The sequence below is a fragment of the Ochotona princeps genome, chromosome 12 (genome assembly GCF_030435755.1).
Source record: "Ochotona princeps isolate mOchPri1 chromosome 12, mOchPri1.hap1, whole genome shotgun sequence".
NCBI classification, from domain to species: domain Eukaryota; kingdom Metazoa; phylum Chordata; class Mammalia; order Lagomorpha; family Ochotonidae; genus Ochotona; species Ochotona princeps.
In genome coordinates this window covers 19,262,377-19,282,230 of record NC_080843.1, presented here as the reverse complement: position 1 = coordinate 19,282,230, position 19,854 = coordinate 19,262,377, and the positions used below count along the sequence as shown (strand labels likewise).

The 19,854-nt window shown below is 36.6% G+C and overlaps 1 protein-coding gene across 1 annotated transcript; it reads right to left on the bottom strand.

Moving 5' to 3' along the window:
* Window positions 1–11,000: 11,000 nt before the first annotated feature.
* On the bottom strand, window positions 11,001–16,455 carry SLITRK6 (SLIT and NTRK like family member 6). The gene is made up of 2 exons (XM_004577407.3): window positions 15,951–16,455; window positions 11,001–13,672 (listed from the first exon to the last, which is right to left on the bottom strand). The coding sequence occupies exon 2, from the start codon at window positions 13,646–13,648 to the stop codon at window positions 11,123–11,125; it is 2,526 nt and encodes an 841-aa protein (XP_004577464.2). The 5' UTR covers window positions 13,649–13,672; window positions 15,951–16,455; the 3' UTR covers window positions 11,001–11,122.
* Between the last annotated feature and the right edge of the window lie 3,399 nt (window positions 16,456–19,854).

The window sequence follows — 19,854 nt, the reverse complement described above, 5'->3', positions numbered from 1 at the left end:
CCCCTGAGACACTCAATGGAGTTTCTGACTGCTGGTTTAACCCAAGCTCAGCTCAATCTGTTTTATGCATTTGGAAAATGAGCTGGTGAAAGATGTCTTTTTCTATATCACTCGGACTTTTGCTTTTTTTTTTTAAATCAAAAGATTGGTCATTCCATTTTTCCTTAAAATTGTTTTTGTTTTTTATGTTTAATTAACATGCCTAAAGTTTGATCTTAAATTTTGAGACATAAAATATGCCTGTACTCTATTAAAAAGTGTGCATCAGGTCTTTTTTCTCATTTGAAAGGTGGATTTCCCACTCCTGCTACACACACACACACACGCACACTGATACAGGCTGGGAAAGGAAAATGGAGGGAAATTGCCATCTATCAGGTCATTCTCAAAAGTGCAAATGCTCACCAAGTCTGGAACTAAATTTGTGCAGTCTGAAAATATGAGCCCGACTCAGTGTGTGTCTGTCAGCTGGTTTGTGGTATAGCCACATGACCGTTAGCTTCCTCTCAGGGTATGCATCAGCAGGAAAAAGAAAGTGCAGCTTGGATTCAAACCCAGGGACTCCAGTTTGACACATGGACATGCCTCATGGTCCTTTAACCGCTATCCAAACACCTCCTCTACACTATTTGTCATTGAAAGGTATTTTCTTGTGGGAAGACAGCACATTCTGTTTATTTGTGTTTTTATTTAGAACAATGTTGTTTTCTTCAAATCCTTGGCAATTCAGAAAGAGAAAGAATCAATATTTACTACTTTGAAAAACAAACGTGCTCAAACGGTCATTGTTTAAACATGGATTTCCGTATCTGCTGCTTTGGCGATACTTTCCAGAGGGAAATGATGTTCATGATTTTCAGAAGGTATATGAATAAACGCGACTCAGGTTTGGTGATGGACATAGGGCTTCCCCTCTTTTAGATAAGCGTAAAGGAGTGCAACAGTAAGATCATACATTAATGCAGGGTTTAACTTTCCGGCAATTTGTCAAATGTTCTTTAATATTCGAGTTTTTTCCTGGTTTCTTTCTGTTATTTGCCACTCCGTAGTGATACGAGATTTTTCATATGCAGATTACTCATCAATATCTATATCTAGCTAGCTATATATTCTCAAACATTTCTCATATTTTAAAGTGAGATTATAATAGCTGGAAGTAGTGATGTGAAGTTCAAGAAAACCTCTGAGCATATTTTTTTTTTGCAAAAAAGGGTTATTAAATGCTGAAAACATCTGAACCTGATGAAAGCATATACAAAATGAAAGAGGGAGATTTAATATATCATTCCCTTGAGGATGCTCCGTTTCCTTTCATTAGGAAATCATTACAAAAGCAAAAATCTGGGAGATCTCTTGGGATGCGATGTCACAGGCTTTCCTTCACTCTTCTTTCTGTGCCAGTCATACACCTGCTTTCGTGATTCACTTGCTTGAAAATGCATTTCCTCTTCTCATATGCTTCTTATCATCATGGAGAAGCTACATCTAAGTTAATAAATGGTCTCTCTTCCAAGTTATTAATGAAAAACCATAAATTCTTTTAGGCACCGCTGTGTAGTAACAGATTCTTCATTTCTCCTGGCATCAGGGAATTAGAGTGAAGTGCTCAAAGAAAAAGGATCATTCAGCAAATATAACTGCATCTGGATATATGTGTTATGATATTTATAGGTCCTGAAGAGACCATTAACTCTGACACACACATTGGTATCCTGCAATGCTTCTGTATTAATAAAATGCCTAGAAAAAATTGCATTGAGAGACTCAATGAAAATTAATGCAAGCCACATTTTCCTTTATGTCCAAGAGCTATAATTCATACATTTGCTATTGAAAGCACATATGCACTTCGTATCAACATTAGAATGAACTCCCAGAGAGACATGGTGATGATCACTTAGGTGAGACTTTTTGAGGGTCAATGGCCAACCATAATTTTGTTAAGTGTTTTCTGTGGTCACATTTGGGCTTTCCTTTTTTTTAAAAGTGAAATTGATTATAAAATTATATATATGTATATATATAAAATAAAACAAAGAAAAAGAATACTCTGCCTCGAATCACTGGGAAGTTTGTAGTCTTAAAATTATTTAGATTTTTTTATTTTGCATTTTCCATGCGTTATTGGTGTGTCAATTAGAATACGATACATTAGAGGTGTCATAGTGTGGCCCAACAGAATTACCGTCACCTGGAGGGACAGCATTCTACATCAGAACACTGGCTTGAATCCATGCTGCCCTGCTTCCAATAAACCTCCGTGTGGCTGGGAAGGCAGCAGAAGATGGCCCCATTAATGCATCCGCTCCACTCATCCACATGGGAATTCCACCTAGAGTTCCTGGCTCCAGCCTGGGCTAGCCTCCACCACAGTCATTTATGGAGTCTGCCAGCAGAATTTAAATTTCTTTATCTCTCTGTCTGTCTGTCTCTCTCTGTTATTGTGCCATGAAAACAAAAACAAATTTTAACAAAAGAGAACATTTCAGATATGTATTCAAACTGCACTGGTATGCAAAGCACAAACTAGCAATCTCATATGGTGATTATTAAATACAAAATTATTTACTATATAGTTACTGACATGGATTTGAGTTCCTATTGCATATTTACTCATCAGACAACATACTGACCTACAGTTAATACTGTTTTGTCCCAGTGAACTAAAACGAAGTCGAAGTTTTAAACACATTAATTTTCACTCTGACATTGCGCTGCTCTAAGTGTATGTGACTCACACATTAGAAGATGCTTACAAAATCTATTTGAAAGGCTGAATTCACAACGATGAAACACTAGCCTGAGACCAATTCTTACTTCCTTTGAATTTACTGCTAATTGCACAATTCTATGTCATTGTACTATAATTTTACTAAATTCCAAGGCAAAATGATTGATTATTGTAGGGGTTAATTTTCAAGTTAAAAGCTAAAGGTCATTTGCAATTATTCTCTCTTAGAATTCTCTTCCTCCAGGGTACAAAAAAAAATAGCATCGCTGAGAGAATGAGTAGCTAAAGAAACTGAACTATGTTGTGCTTGTTTAATCTGCAATGCTGTAGAGAAGGATATTAGCAGTATATAAAAGGCTGCATTAAGTTTAACAAAGGAAACAGGAAATTGGTGACCTACGACCCAACATTCAAACTCAGGGCTAATCGTATCCAGACAACTTGAAGTTATAGAGTTAAACATTACCTCATCCTGAATCTTTAGGCATCAATACAGATGTGATTTTGGACCTGTGAGCTTCATAAATAGTTTGAAAAAAAATCAATTTGAGATATTTCACTTGCCTTACTACATCAGAGCATATATACATGCTATCGTGAGTTGCTTCATATTATTACATGTCAACCTTGGAGAATAACATTGTATCATAATGACACTTATCTCTATAAATATCTGAAAAACTGAAATTCCAAAGTATTATATTTTTCATGATCCACAAGCACAGTGCCTTGTTCATGTTATTGAAGTGAATGCAAGTTCTATTGTTTTTCGTTTCTTACATTAAAATTTGATATTTTTAGAAAATAGATGAGATAAATATTATTCATAGATGGGATGAAAATGTGAGTTGCAGAAAATACTCATTTTACTCACTTCACATAACTGGTCTTACGTGTATGAGACATTTGAGATTTTTAAGGAACGTCATATCAAACAAATTGAAATTTGTACCCTGGAAGGCACCAGCTAATGGCTTAAAAAGCTCGGACACTCTTCCACATGTGAAAGACTCAGATGGAATTGGAAGCTTTTGACTTTGGTCTGGTCCTGTCTTGGTACCTGTGATTGTTGAAAACAGTGCATGGTTGGGTCCAGTGTGATAACGAAGTGGTTAAAGTCCCTTGCCTTGCACGTGCCAGGATCCCATGAGGGCATCGGTTCTAATCCCGGTGGCCCTGCTTCCCATCCAGCTCCCTGCTCATGACCTGGGAAAGCAGTTGAGGACAGCCCAAAGCTTTGGGATCCTGCACCCGCATGGGAGATCTAGAAGCTCCTGGCTTCGGACTGGCGTAGCACCAGTCGTTGCAGTCACTTGGGGAGTGAACCATCAGACAGAAGATCTTCCTCTCTGTTTCTCGTCCTCTCTGTATATCTGACTTTGTAATAAAAATAAATAAATCTAAAAAAAAAAAAAAACCCAAAAACATTGGATGGCTCTCTCTCTCCCTCTCTTTCTTTCTTTTTTCTCTCCCCTCAACTCATGCTTGAACTCTCTCTGTTTTGTTTTCTTATGTCTGTACTTCAGACGAAAAGATAAATTATAAGTCTTAGGAACCTTTGCAACGTTAAAGTGCTTTATCATCTTACAAAGAAAAAATACACAGCTTGTGAAATACAGTTGCTAATACTAAATTCTTCCTATAAAAGAACTTTTTTTAAAAAATAAAACTATGCATAGATAGATTAAATTAGTTGCTAATAATCACATATTGGGTAACGGAGAAGAAAGTACAATTCATTTTTTTTTACATCTGAAGCTAATATTCCTTCTTTTTAGCATGTTTAAAATTTAAAATTTATTTACATAGAGAACAGATATTATGTACCCACCTGGACAGGTCAAGACCATCACACTTACCTTGCTCCCCTAGAGCTAATGTCCTATCTGTGTATTTGCACAGTCCCACCATACAGTTTTGTAAAGAAGTCATTGACATAATCATGTGGTTTGATATTCTTAGAGTTCTCCTTCACTCATGTTGCAAGACACCTCATTTTGTAACTATATCAAAATAAGAATCTAGTCATTGAATTCAGGCATACCTTTTGATGCATTTCCAGATTTTAATTGTTAGATGAAAGCAAAAACTAAAAAAAAATCTTGGTTGAAAATCTATTGAAACACTAAAGTACAAGAAAATGTCTCAAAAACTGTCAAGGTAAGATTTCAGGATTTAATTTATGATATAAGTACAGGCATGTGATAACTTTCTTTTTGTTAGTATTTTCTCCATATTTTATTTTTTAAAAGATTTATTTATTTTTATTGGAAAGTCAGATAAACAGAGAGGAGGAGAGACAGAGGAAGATCTTCCATCTGATGATTCACTCCCCAACTGGCCACAATGGCCCGAACTGAGTCAATCTGAAGCCAGGAGCCAGGAGCTTCTGGGTCTCCCACGTGGGTGCAGGGTTCCAAGGCTTTGGGCCATTCCTTGACTGCTTTCCCTGGCCACGAGCAGCGAGCTGGATGGGAAGCGGGGCCATCGGGATTAAAACCGGTGTCCATATGGGATCCCAGAGTGTGCAAGATGAGGACTTTAACTACTAGGCTACCACGCCTCAAACCTGCTTGTGGGTTTTAATGAGCTTCAAGCTGTGGGATGTTACCAGATACTCTGTGGGCTGGAGAAGGCAAGCACTAAGCAGAAAGAACAACAATACAAGAAAGTAGGAATCAAAATGCTATCCGTATCTCTTTTTTGTTGTTGTTTTAATTAATCTCCATCTTTTTCTGTAGTCATGAATTTGCACAAACTATGTGAATTCTCTCTGTTCCATTTTCATTTGTTTAAATCTCACACTTCCATAAAGATTGTTGACTCTGATGAGAGAGAGTAGGTAGATAAATTTTAATGTTCTTGCCATTTCACAGGCAGAGGGTGAGGGAAAACAATCTACTTTTCAAAGTGGGAGCATCTGTTTTTACATTGAGTGGGAGAAGGGTGTAAGGCAGAGTCTGACCTGCACACCTTCAACAATCAAGCGAGTTATGGGTGACCTGAATACCTTTGGTGATCAGACCCATGTGGGGAGGGGTAATAAGGTTATTATAATTTGCATAGATAATGTGGAACAGGTTTTTAATGAAGATTTATGAGCATTTCCTAGAATAAGCTTTACAGAGGCATCCATATGAAAAAAGAAGAGGTATGGAAATCAAAAATCTAAAGGTATTTGGAAATGAATATTATTAATTGAAAATAAATTCATCACAAAGTAAGCATCATGTTGTTCACTTCAATTATTTAGTCTGATGAAATTCAGTAACATGTATTCATTTGTCCTCATAACTATTACTGATATTATGTTCAAAATTCTATTTGAATAAATATTGTTAAGCATATCACTAGTGTCTAAACTACATGAGTTGTAATTTTTTTCAGGAATGAGAAATCTGTGGACATTGGCTCATGTAAGACCCAGAAACCATTTGGTCTGGACTGGCCAAGGCAAAAGATGGGGACTGAAATTCAGTAGATCTAGAACAGGCAAGTTTTTAATTTGGTTATTTTGTAAGGCCTATGAATGATGTTCTAAACATACTGAAGGCCCTAGACAGAAAGCATTTCCCTACACTTGGTTTAAACATTCAAAATATCAAGGATCTCTAACTCTAAGATTCATAGTTGTATGACATAATTAGAAGTTAAGGCAAATACACTCATAATTAATGCAAAACAGATCTCAGAGAAAAATTTCATTAATGCTATGATCGTGGATACATTTCTCAAAAGACAAAAAGTACAATACCAAAGAGGAACCCTAATGATGGTTACCAGTAATGTGTAAATGTAGCTTCATTGATTTTTTTTTTTAAGATTTATGGATTTTTATTGGAAATGCAGATCCACAGAGAGAAGGAAAGATGGACAGAAAGATCCTCTGTCCACTGGTTCACTCCCCAAGTGGCTACAATGGCCAGAGCTGAGCTGATTTGAAGCCAGGAGCCAGCAGCTTTCTATGGGTCTCCCACACAGGTGCAGGAGCTCAAGTCTTTGAGCAATCCTCGACTGCTTTCCCAGGCCACAAACAGGGATCCGAATGGCAAATGGAGCGGCTGGGACAGGAACTGGGGCCCATGTGGGATCTTGTCACACATAAAGCGATGGTTTAGCCACTCTGTGCTTTTTAATTATTTTGTTGTGGACTTTAAAAAAATTTCATTTCATTTAAAACAAAGAAAATTAAACAAGGTCATTTCATCAAGTAAAATCACACTTTTTGTGTGTGGTGTCTTCCAGACATCCATAAAATTAAGATGAAATTATATTTATATGCTCAGACATTATGCACAAGACATAGTGATTTGAAACATATTCTCAGGTAATATTCTCCCTGATAGACTTAAAACCAGGAAGAGGCAAATAATTCAAGGGAAAGACAAATTTTCCTTGTTCCCATGTTTTAAAATTCCAAAGCAACAGAACTCTATTTGAAAATGCTCAATTTTAAATAACAAAAATCAGAGATATATGTACATATGTCTGTGTGCATACACGATTTGTTGTTTTGTTTCCTTTATTTAAGCACATAGCTCCTGAAAGACATTTACCAACAGAACAATAATTGCCTGTTTATGCTTTCATAACAGCCAAGTGAAGGTTTTGCATCTTCATTCTCTATGTTAGTACAGATAAATATGGATGCATACATAATAAATGCAAATTTGTTAAAAAGTTATTTCTTTCTATAAGACATATTGGTGGTTGCTTATATAAAATAGTTATTAAATAATGACTGTCACTATAATTCAGAAGCAAAAACTGTTGCACACCATTTTCTATTTTTTTCACGCATCAGTAGGATTATGAAACTCAGAGAAAGTTTGGGAAAAATCTATTTCACAATGCGTGAAGCTGAAAAGGCAAAGGAAATAAAACTGTACTTTAACTACATACTTATTCCTCATTGATGAGGTTGTTCTTGACATGGATGTCAGGAGCAAGACCTCTCCAACTGGAAGACTTACAACTACCTCTCTCATGATGACGAATGTCTGTGATTGTAAAGGGAAATGATACTATGCCAATCTTCGTGCTGGTATAGTGACAAAGCAACTAATCCCCTACTTCCTAGTACCAACATCTCCTGTGGTGACAGTTTGTGTCCTGCTGCTGTCCTTCCACTCCAGCCCTCTGCTATGGCCCAGGAGAGCAGCAGGGGATGGTTCAAGGCCTTGGACACTGTACCCATGTGGGAGACCCCTAAGAAGCTTCTTCTTCCTGGCTTCTGATTGGCTTACCTCTGACCATTGTGGCCATTTGGTGAATGAAATAGGAGATGGAAGAACTCTCTGTTTCTCTTCTCTGTGAAAATCTTTCCTTAAAAAAAAAAAAAGAATAATAAAAAAAAGAAAGTATGTCATTGTAAAAATTAGAAAAGAAGAAAGCAGGACAGTGTGTGTGAACGCTGGTAGGAGACAGGGTAGGTAGGAACTATTGCCAGTTTCTTAATCTTTATTTTGGTATACATCAAATTGTCTGGTAACAGAAGGATATAAATAATTAGATTTTAAAATTGCATTTTAATGTCGAAAAGTTAAGTCTTTTTAATTGAGCCAAAGCATCAAGGCAGCCATGACAGCGTGTTGGCCATTAAAATTCACCTCATATTGAAGTTGTAGGAAAAGCCTTTCTTTGTTCCCTGTAAAAATATGATTCAAAAATAAAAAGAGAAGGGGTTTGGAGAGAGGTAAAGAGAGTAAAGGAGTTGGTAAAGGCAAGAGAGAGAGAGAAAGAAAGAAAGAAAGAAAGAGAGAGAGATAAAGAGAGAGAAAAGGAAAGAGAGAAGCAGAAAGAGCGCCTATCTTCCTATATCAGGCTTACCCACCAAGTGCTTGCAACAGTGCAGGTTAGACCAGGCCAAAGCTCCATCCAAGTCTACATGAGTGGCAGGGACCCACGTGCTTGAGTTATCCACTGACATCTCCCAGGGTTATTTCAATAAGGAGCTGGAATCAGGATCGCAACTGGGAAATGAATTCAGGCACTTATTGCAATATGTGATGTTGGCACACCAGTGTCCACCACTGGGACAAACATTTGGCCTTCCACTGACTTTTATTCTTGGGATTGTGTGTTAATTTTAACGATATTTTTAAATAGCTTCACTTTTTAAAAATCTGTTGCTGTTGATTGTAAGTTTGAAAATGAACAGTATGACTTTAGGCAATTAGCACTAACACTTAAAGAATATTTCCTACACCCTGAAGGAAGGAGCACACCTCTGCCTTTACTCATGGATGCATTCCAAAGCCCCTTAGGCACAGAAATTTCTGAGATTTCCTAATTCTTCTGTGTACCTGATTAAAATCAAAACATTGGCAGAAATCCAACTGGGTAACAGAAGTGCAGTAACATAAATTTGACTAACTTTGTTCTGCTTAGAATGCCATTTTAAAAATCATGCTTTGGGGGGCTTACTATTTACAACTGTGCTAAAATCTTACGGGAGATGCAGCTTCTCATATGTATACGCCATCGTCCTTAGACAATGAGAGAGAGAAAAGGATTCCCTCATTGGTCCTTCCAAACTTTTAAACTTGTAAAGGAATTTTAGGACTTAAATAAAACCCTTTAATGCACAACGCTTGATTGATTTTCATTACAATGTAAAATGATTAAAAATTGGTGATAAGATTTCACATGTGACTCAAAAGTAGCCTTTAGCCTCTGTAGCATGGAACAATCTCTAGCTTCCAATGCTTTCATCAACAGAAAGACAACATTCAATTTTTAAAAACTGTATCTCTTGTAAAATGTAGAAAGCTGAGTGATAAAGCAAAAACATTTGATAGAGCATTCAGGGATCACTGATAATTTTATGTAAATTAAAGAAAGCATTTCCTTATAGAAAGTATGTGCTTCAACTCCGTGCCTGATTTGGCATGGTGTTCATAATTGCATAATAAGATAATTTCACTTTGCTTTCTATAAACCTGTCATATTATTGATTCTATATTAGAAAGAAGAAGCACAAATCACACCCTTTGGCATTTCTTAGGAAAATGATATTCTTGAAGGAGAAAACTGCTACTCATACTTAAACTTTAGCTTTGTGTCAATCACACCCAGAAACTGAGTGGCTTTTTGCACACAGTGAGCATGACGCTTCTGCGTGAACAAAACCAAATAGTCCTCTCCGTTTGCATGTGTATGTATGTGTTAGTCGTGTCTGCACTCAATTACAAATCAACTAATAGAAAATGCCACATTTAGAAACAGAGATTTGATTTTAATTTTATTGTTGTGAGCATTATTTTTAATTTTCTTGAAAGGCACCCAAGAATAATTATTTCTGTGAGCCAAAAATATATAAAACTGTACAGAATAAATAGTCTATATAAATCTAGCTATGCCTTCTCATAAAATAAAGCTGCATCATCCCTCTCTTTAAACAACTTAAACCACTTACCTTTAACGGTGCCTTTTGATACTAACATGACATCTATCAGTATACATCAATAAAAATAAAATAACAGTTTATTTCTATTCGTTTTACCTCTGCAGATTATTTGCACAAGAGACATTTCTATCATGGTCATTCAAATTTACAAAAGATTAATGCCAGTAAAGAAAGCAATCGTAATAGATGTCCTTATCCTATTTACAGTTGAATTTCAGTAGCATTTAAAAAGAATATTTAAACTCTGAATACAAATGACATACTCAGCTCACAGCAGCTTTGACAGTCAGGTTGTCCACACAAACGTGCAGATAAACAAAGTTTGCCTATTCCTTCTACCCAAACTATTCATAATTTGTATCTTTGCTAATTTAGAAAGCACAGAGTGGCATTCATTACAAAACTGGAGGATCAAAGTTTGGATCCACTCATGGCCTTAAGAAACAGAAGCTTTTCATTTTTTTCCCTTCCATTATTTATGATTTTGATGTTTCAGCTCCTCTTGCATGTATTGCAAAATATTCTGTCAGTTTGACAACATACATTTTAAAGTATACACTCATTATAAACAATATATTTCTTGCATATTATAACTACATATACAGGAATATATACATCTTAAATTGTGAAATCCAATTTCTTTTAATCTGTGGATGAAGTAGTTCAAGAAAATAATGGTTCCTTAAATGTTCAACTCTTTTTTGTTGTGCAAGATGACTTATGAAACGCTCTTAAGTATGTGGAGAAATATTACCATAATCCTTGAATGAATGATTTACAGGCAAGGATTTATCTTATTTGGGAAAACAATGTCATGGCTTCCCCCAGTGATCCCTGAGTTTCTTTTTCTTTTTTTTTTTCCCCAAAAGGATTACTGCTGTGCTTAGTTCTGATTGATGACACAGTCACATAAGGCACTTACATACAAGGTTTGGGCTTAAGACAGAATCACAGTATTTCTGTAAAAGCGTCCCAACTTCCGTCTATGTTTGCTGTTCCAGGACTTCCAAGTAGTCAGGTTCCGCATGTAAATTAGCTTTGAGCTCAAAATATTCATTTTTAGTCTGCTCCACTAATACCTTCCTTGGACGTGAATACATTAAAGTTTCCATTAACTTCAATTCTTCATGAGCCCCAGGATAATGTACCTCCATATCAGGCTGGAGTTGGGCAATGTTTTTCCTCAGGTATTCTGTGATTCCCAGTTGCTGAAGTTCTCTTTCTTTCTCTAAAATATTCCTGTATAATGAGCTGGCATCCTGGAAAGGTAAAAATTCTGTTGATTGGTCTGTTGTTTTATATTTCAAATTTGACCCTGTGAGTGGTGAGTGATTTTCTCGTTCTAAAAGACTTCTCTGGAGATGTTTGGCATCACTCCCCTCCTTCTCATTCCTTTCTTCTTCCTCTTCCAAATGCTTTGGCCCAAAAGATGGACTTCTGTAGACATGAACCATGGGGCTTACCATGTGTTGCTCATAGAGTGAGGCTGAAGGTCTCTCCGTTGTATGGTGAGTCGTTTTATGACCATACATGCTGTACTGAAGATGCAAAGGACTGTTGTCCCTCATTTGCTCATCAACTTGTTTCTTTTTATATCTTCTCCTGCGATGGAGAACAAGAACCACTATCCCTGCAGCACAGAACACAATCGTTAGGAACACAATCAGAAGCCCTAGTATGAGGACAGATAGCGGGACTGCATCGGTAAGGGATCTTAAAATAGTACCAGCTGTGTTTGTGGCCGTTGCAGGAGTAGTGACAATAATGTAACCAGCCTGGGTTGGAAGGGATGGATTATTTACTAAACCTGGGCAAAGAAGTTCAGTGTTGAGAGCTTTTAATTCCTTGTGGTTGAGATACTCTGGAGAAGAACAGAGAATGTTGTCAGTCACTGTGTCCTTGTTTAACTTTTGTATCCACTGTTGAAGTCCAACCAAGTCACAGGAACAGTCCCAGGGGTTATCTTCAAGGTCAATCTGGGTCAGGAAGTCAAGATCATCCAAGATGTTACTGACAGGTAGATGGGAAAACTGGTTTGTCTTAAGATTCACTCTAGTTAGGGGAACGCCTGAAAACACATGTGGTGGTAAAACTTGTAGCAGGTTGTTATTTAAGTAGAGGACTTTAAGTTTAGGCATTGGGCTAAAGGTGCCGGGTAAGATTTCCTTAACTGCATTGTACTCAAGATACAAGTACTCAAGATTCTGGAGTCCCAGAAACATACCTCTATTTAATTTGGTCAGGTGGTTTCCATTTAGATAAAGTTTCTGTAATCTTGTTAGATTCATGAATGATCCTTCTTCAAGAACATCAATACGATTGTTTCCCAAGTGAAGCATTTCCAAAGTGAAATATTCCACAAGCTCAAACTTCATCACTGTGTGAATAATGTTCCCTGCGAGAATAAGCTTTCTAGGATTTTGAGGAGGGGGTTTTAGGTCTGAGATACTTTCAATATTACGTTCCTGACAGTGTATGAGAAGTCCCGATGGGGATAGGACTTTACAATTACAAGGAATAGGACAGTAGGGTTCTGGCAGTTGAGTGGATGGCTTTGTAATATAAGGTATCAAAACCGGTGCCTTTGTGGGTGGTTTTAAAATCAACATGGTCTTGCTTGATATGCGACTAGCACTTATTGAAGATGTTGCTGCCACATGTAACGATCCAGAAGGATCTTCATGTTCTTCATACACCGGTGGAGTAGGGCAAATAGATTCCTTCTTCAGTCGACTTAATATGCTCCCTTTTAGTAACGGAGGGCTGTTGCATACAATATCTCCAATTACAGACTGAGGAGGCATGTTCTCCAGCCAGATTTTTAGATGTAGTAAGTCACAATTGCAGGCCCATTTATTATCCTCCAATTGGAGATCCAATATTCGGCCAATGTGTTCTAAAAAACCAACATAAGGCAAAGTTTGCAACTGATTTCCACGAAGGTCTAGATGGGTTAAAGGAACAAATCGAAATATGTTTTGAGGAAGACTCTCAATAGCGTTGTCATTTAAGATTAACACTTTAAGTCGATTGAGTTTGCTAAAGGCACTTGGTTCAATCACTGTAATAAAATTATTGTCTGCTTGTAGAAATTCCAAGTTTTCCAATCCATGGAAGGTATCCTCTTTAAGAATTTCTAAAGAATTGTGATTGATATGAAGTTGCTTAAGCAGGCCAAGGCCATTAAATGCACCAGGCTCAATGTCTGCTATATTGTTAAATCCAAGGTGTATTGAGATGGCATGAGAAAGCCCAGAAAAGTCATTTGTGTGGAGCACTGTTAAGCCATTATTTAGCAAGCTTAGGTGGAAAGGTCTTGATGGTGGCACATTTATTTGGGATAACTTCTTGATTCCTTTGTCTTCACAGTTTATTAGCATTGTGCCATCTTTCTCTTCACAATTGCAAAGAGAATCACAAGAACCCCTGACTGAGGGACCTGGAGATTGGGACTGCAAAGATACACAAGCAAAGAGAGCGGCGTGCAGGAGATGGATCAACAGCTGCATCTTGGCATTGGCTGGAAGCAGATTCTGTAAAATAAAATGCAATTGCAAGGGATTTTAGTGGGAACAGGAGGGAGAACATGGAGCTAACATTTTCAAAATGACAGATTTTCATCGTAACATGAATCACTGATTACTATGAAAATATAAATGCCCTGCTATAATTATATTTGTCTTCTATTCTATTTTGCTATGATTATTAGTAAGTTTCATTATAAGTTGCATTTACTTTACATCATGGTCAAAATATAAAATTTAGTGAATTTATAATATTATGCTGGCAGTATTTTCACACCTGCCAGGCAGTCTGCATCCTAATAGATGAGAGTGTCATATGATGGAAAGTTACACTGCTGAGATTATTTCCTTTTTGTTTTGTTGCTTTACTTTAAGGTGGATAAATTAAGCATGGACGTTTTCATGAAGCAGGTATCAAGGTATTAATCAGCAAGAGGGAGAACTCATGGAAATGTTAAAATAAGATGAATTTATGTATGTGCATATGTATGTGTGTGCATGTACATGTGTATACATGCTTCAATGCAGTATCTTTATTTAATCTATTCATAATATCATTTGTGTTCCAGCCAATTTGTATTATTGAGTCACAGGTTCAAGACACTTGGAATTATTAAAAAACCTTTAGAAAAAATAATTTGCGATTATATAATAAAGCACATTGAAAGAACTTTATTTTCCTGATTCTCTAAGGCAGTTCATAAAGCATAATACTGTCAGATAAAATGGTTAAAAGTGCTTAGTAGAAATTTACTGAAGTCACCTTGTATTGACTTTCCAGCTATACTATTTCTTATTACTATTCTATTTTTTAAGGAAAAGGCTAAAATATAAACACTAAAAGAATATTTTGGGCACATATTCTAGACTTGTAAAAGGATTAACAATGTCTCATATAAACTACAAATGACTTTCTAATGAGGTCATGAAATAAGCATTAGGACACTGAATGTCATCACATGATTAAGTTGTTTATTTCTTTTATTGTTAGCCTTGGAGTTGTAGCTAACTTTAAAAAATGTACCATGTTAAAACCTTTGAGGATATCTCTAGTTTTAGAAAATTATACTTATAGAAAACAACATTATGTTATACAATTCCCTAGAATCTCAAGCCAGGCAGCTGAAACAACAATTCATAAAAGGAGTTCAACTTTAAAAAGATACCAGTAGCAAAGTAAATATATGTGACTCTAAGGTATATAATTTTATGCCCAGGCTTGAAATATGACTCCTTAACTTTACGTATACTAACTTGCTAGGTACACACCATATCTCATGACAATTCAACTTTTCCAAACGAAAATGTCCTCCATTTCTTTTGGATAAGATGCGAACAGTAACTTCCGATGTTAGTAAATCTTAGTAAACCACCACCCAATGAAATATTTCAAAATCCTAACAATAATCCCGAAACCATGCTTTAATGTATATAAAGTACTTTGCTTTCTTGAAAATGTATCTCATGTCATGCTTCTAGAAGCCAAAAGGCAACTGAAAAAAATCAAACTAAGAGAGAAATGATCAGACTTTATGTTTCCATAAGGAATTAGTTTGATTTTAAACAAATCTAAGTGCTGTGCTTAGAATTCAGCAACTTGTGATTCAGAGTACTCAACTTGTGGATTAACTTCCACAACACTTAAAATACTTCTCCACCAATTACCAGAAAGGAATGTGATCCACTCACAAAGCACAGCTTCTAGAGAAAGTACTCAATAATTACTAGATGACAGCCTTCCGCTATCTGTTATTATCTCAGGTATATTTCACTCTTTCCAAAATGAGCTAAGAGGCACTTTCTCATATTTTCAGAAATACACGCATCCAATGAGTGGTTCCATACCACACACAGCACAGACAATGTTAAAAAAAACCAAAACTCATATTTTTTTTAGAAAGCACATATTTGCAAGTCAGCATACAATAAAAGGACCATACGCACGATGCAAAGCATCATTTATTTGCTTATATTTCAAATTCAACACGAGCATTTACAAGTGACCTTTCCCTCTGAAAGCACACATAGTTAGTTTCCAGCAGCACACTGCATGTTATTAAAGGAATAGTGGCTAATCATTATGTGTGTTCTTTTCTACAGCCAGCTGTTCAACTAAATGTCTGCTTCGCACAGAAAGCAGGCATCTGCTACGGCGTTTGCTGTGCTGCTGAGCCAAAATGAAACTAAACAGCTTTTAATGCAAAGTTAAAGGAAGCAAAGATATCTGCTCAAAGCCTTTATGATCATGCAAAATAAGTTTGTAAAAGCACAAAAACATTTATCTTACCTTTAAAGCAGAGACGCTCCCCGACGCTCTCTGTACACACAGCTGGAAGAGGTGTTCAAAGTAATTCTGTTTCTGTGTTGGAAAAAAAAAAGCCAACACCGGACCACTGGTACTTTCTTCTCAAATATCACTTGGAGGCAAGTCTCATTGCTTCAGAAAGTTAAAACTTCTAGCCCAAGAGAAAATGCTGAGAATGTCATTGAAAATATTTCAAACAGAGTGTTACTAAGGCATCCTGAAGCAGTTGTCTTTTTTTTTTCCCCCAATTAAAATTCACAGCATACTTCCAGGCTATGCTGACTTTTTTTGCATATAGTTAACCATTTGTAAGATGCCGGATGCAGTAAATAAACAAGATGTTTCACAGAGCAGATATGGGTCCGTCTTGCCTTCTTAGTTTGTGGGTCCAAGCTGCAGCGATGCTCCTTTCTCCCTTTCTAGTCTTTCTTGTTAGCTCAGTTTGTTATTAGTCAGATTGCCAAGGGCTGGGAGGTAGGCGTAAATAGAGACTACTTGGCTTTTGACTCAGCCTTTAAGCCCATCCCCATCAGAGCGCTGTAAACTGCCAGTGTCATATAACACGAGACAGCTCCACCTTGGGACTGCTCAACTCCTCCTCTTTCTGAAAATGGTCTTCCCAACCCTTTTAATACCAAATATAGCTCAAGTGAATTCTGATGAAAAAAATTGCAGGTTGTTTTAACCATTTTGTGGTAGACGTTGCTGTTGTAGCAAGCTAGAGCATGCATTATGTTCAATTCTCATGTAACACTGTGCTCGGCTGTTTGCACACATGCAGAAAACAGGCAAGTATACTGCTTGTAGGAACAGTCGCTGCACCCTGTTTGGTCCTGCTGTTTACACTTGAGGTTGTTGCTAATGACATTTTAAAATGTTAACACGAATGTCTCTCTGCGACTTTGAGTTTGGTATTTGCCATTAAGAAAAAGTTTAAAGCCTTATGACAAGGACTCAAGTTTCTACTTTATTCTTTCTTTCCATAAAGCTACTGTCCAATAAAGATCTAAAAATTTAGCTCACTTTCAGTTGTTTTAAGATGATCTTTTTTTAGAATAACATGACAACTCAACATATATTTACAGCTTTTAACTAGATAATACTTTCTAATGATTAAACACAATACAAATCACTCTTAAAATATGACATTGCACCTTCACAGATATAATTAAGCAAGATCAAATGGATAGTGCAATATCCCACATTGTGAGGTACTAGGCAACACACAACTTTTTTTCTAAACAGTTTGGGTTTAAGAAATTACTTGTTTCTTCAGCTCTGAAGCTTCTCTGAATGAAAATATTAAATGGTGCCATTATTCTCCAAAATTATGCATTCAGATCCACATAATTTTCATATCTCTGGTGTGGCTTATTAGCTTTAAATAATGAAGATTTGGTGGTAATACTTAATGTTCCTACTTTCTTCATATTTTATTTTCCACTCAGTTGATTCATCACTTATTTTAATAACAACATGTACATTCCAAAGGAAAGAGATTGCAATATAGATAAGAACAGCAAGAAAGAGAAGAAACACAAGAGTGAGGAAGACTTCAGATAAATAAAGACTCCAATGCAACCTACTGCCAGCTAGCTAACTTAATTCTACCTAATGATGTAGACAGGTCATTGCAAACTACAACTGCAATCGATGGGAAAACAACAAGTAGAATAATTACCTTTCAACACTGTAGACAGAATTTCTAAATGTATTCATCTAGGTCTCAGAGGCAAGGTCACAGGAGAAATATCCTGAAATCAGAGTGAGTGATGTCAATATTATTCAAAGCTCTGTGTTTTCAATGAAAAGTTTCCGGCACATGAATCTTTCCCTTGTTCATTTTAATCACACTTATTTGACTTGTAATACACGCACAGCACAAATATGAGGGTTTTTTCATCATTTTTCTTTTCCTGTATGCTAACTATTGATGTACTGATGCACAAATTATGTTTTCCACACATAATAGTAATGGGGACAAGAGAAGACTTTTTACAAAATGCCAAAGTGCTGTCTGAGTGGAAATAAAAAGACTTGTGAAAAAAAATAGCTGCTTCAGAATATTCCTTAACTTTTTAAAATGATAAAATGGGTAAATATCGAACATAGAAGACTACTTCAAATCTAGCTAAATGTATACTTCACTTGATCTTAGCCAAAAGGCTGAGAAGCAATTAAATGTATAGTCCATATTCAAATAATTATGGATATATTTATCATTTCTTAGTTATTGTGAACAGTAATTTATCAGCTATTGCACTAAAATAGTAATACAAACCATTCCTTCCAGAATGTTTCTAGAAGAACATATGATTACTGAACATTATTGATTTTAACCTTAATTCATTTTTTAAAATATTTATTTATATTCATTTGTTGGGGACACTCTGAGAGAATCTTCTATCTGCTGATTCAGTTTTCAGACATCTACAGCAGATGGAACTGGGTGATGCCAGATGTCAAGAACTTGGTCTGAGTTTCCCACTTGTGTAACAGACACACAAAACTCAAATCACTGCTTCCCATGATGCATATGAGCAGGAGCTGTACTCAGGAGCAGATCTTGGTCCAAGCTGGGCACTCCAAAACTGGGTGCAGCTATACAAGGCCACATACTGGCTGCTGCACCAAACAGCTGCACAAACTGTGTCCTTCAATCAACATTTTAATCTATGAAACAATATTGTAAAATGCCAATCATTACATGGAAAAGTATTTTCTCAATACATTCTATCAGATTTAAACACATGAAATAGTCATGGGGTTATAACATGCACTACATTTGCCATTTCACTAATGATCTGTTCTCAGTAAGTCCATATCAGAAAATCACAGTATAAGAGCTATGCTTTCTTATTACTTTTAGCAATATCTGGTGCTCGCATTCTGGAATAGCCTGAAAAGCCATTTTGTGCAATGCCAGCATTCCATATGAGCGTTGGTTCATGTCCTGGTCTTATTCCCTAGTAATGGTCTGGGAAAAGCAGCACACGATGGCCAAAGTACTCGGACTTTTGCTACCACATGGGAGCCCCCAAAGAAGTTCCTGGCTCCTGGTGTTATATTGGTTTCGCAATGGCTGTTGCAGCCACTTACTGAATGAAGCAGCAGGTGGCAGATCTCTCTGACTCTATCCTTACTCTCTCTCGCTCCCTCTTCCCAACCCTCTCTTCCTCAATAAATAACAAATATTTATTGAACTGAAAAAAGCGAATCTTACAAGAAAAAAAAATGCCTCCTTGTGGTTGGCTCTGTTACATGTTGGGTAAAGCCCTTGGCAGTGGGACCGACTTCCCATACATGTGTCAATTTGAAATCCAGCAGCACTTCCATCCAGCTCCCTGATAATGTGCCTGGAGAAACAGAGAAAGACAGTCTAAATGTCTGGGTCTCTGTACCCTTGTGGGAAATCTGGAAAAAGCTGGTCTCGTGCCTTTGGATTAAGCCTAACTCCTGACATTATGTAGGAAGATGATGACACGATACTAGAAATTTCTCTCTTTCTCCTCTCTCTCCACAATCGACCCCTAACTCTCACACTCTCCTCCTCTTCCTCACCATCCTTGCATTTGATGTAAATGCATTTCAAAAACTAAGTAAATAAATTTAAAAAAAAATCTTCACATTTCAGAGCATCCATATATAAAAGGAAAACTTGAAAGCAAGCTAATGGCATTAAGGATTACCTAACAGTTTATTAGTAATCTAAAGATTTTAATGTATTTATATACAGTCAGGTAGAGTTATAGATTATAGATTGGGGGAGAGAGAGAGAGAGAGAGAGAGAGAGAGAGAGAGAGAATTCCTCCATTAATTGGTTTACTCCCCAAGTGTTCAAAACAAACCAGGAGCCAGAAGACATTTTCAGTTTTCCTACGTGCAT

What these genes read in the sequence shown, in the direction of transcription:
- SLITRK6 (XM_004577407.3), bottom strand. Translation starts at nt 13,648, where the DNA reads ATGCAGCTGTTGATCCATCTCCTGCACGCCGCTCTCTTTGCTTGTGTA.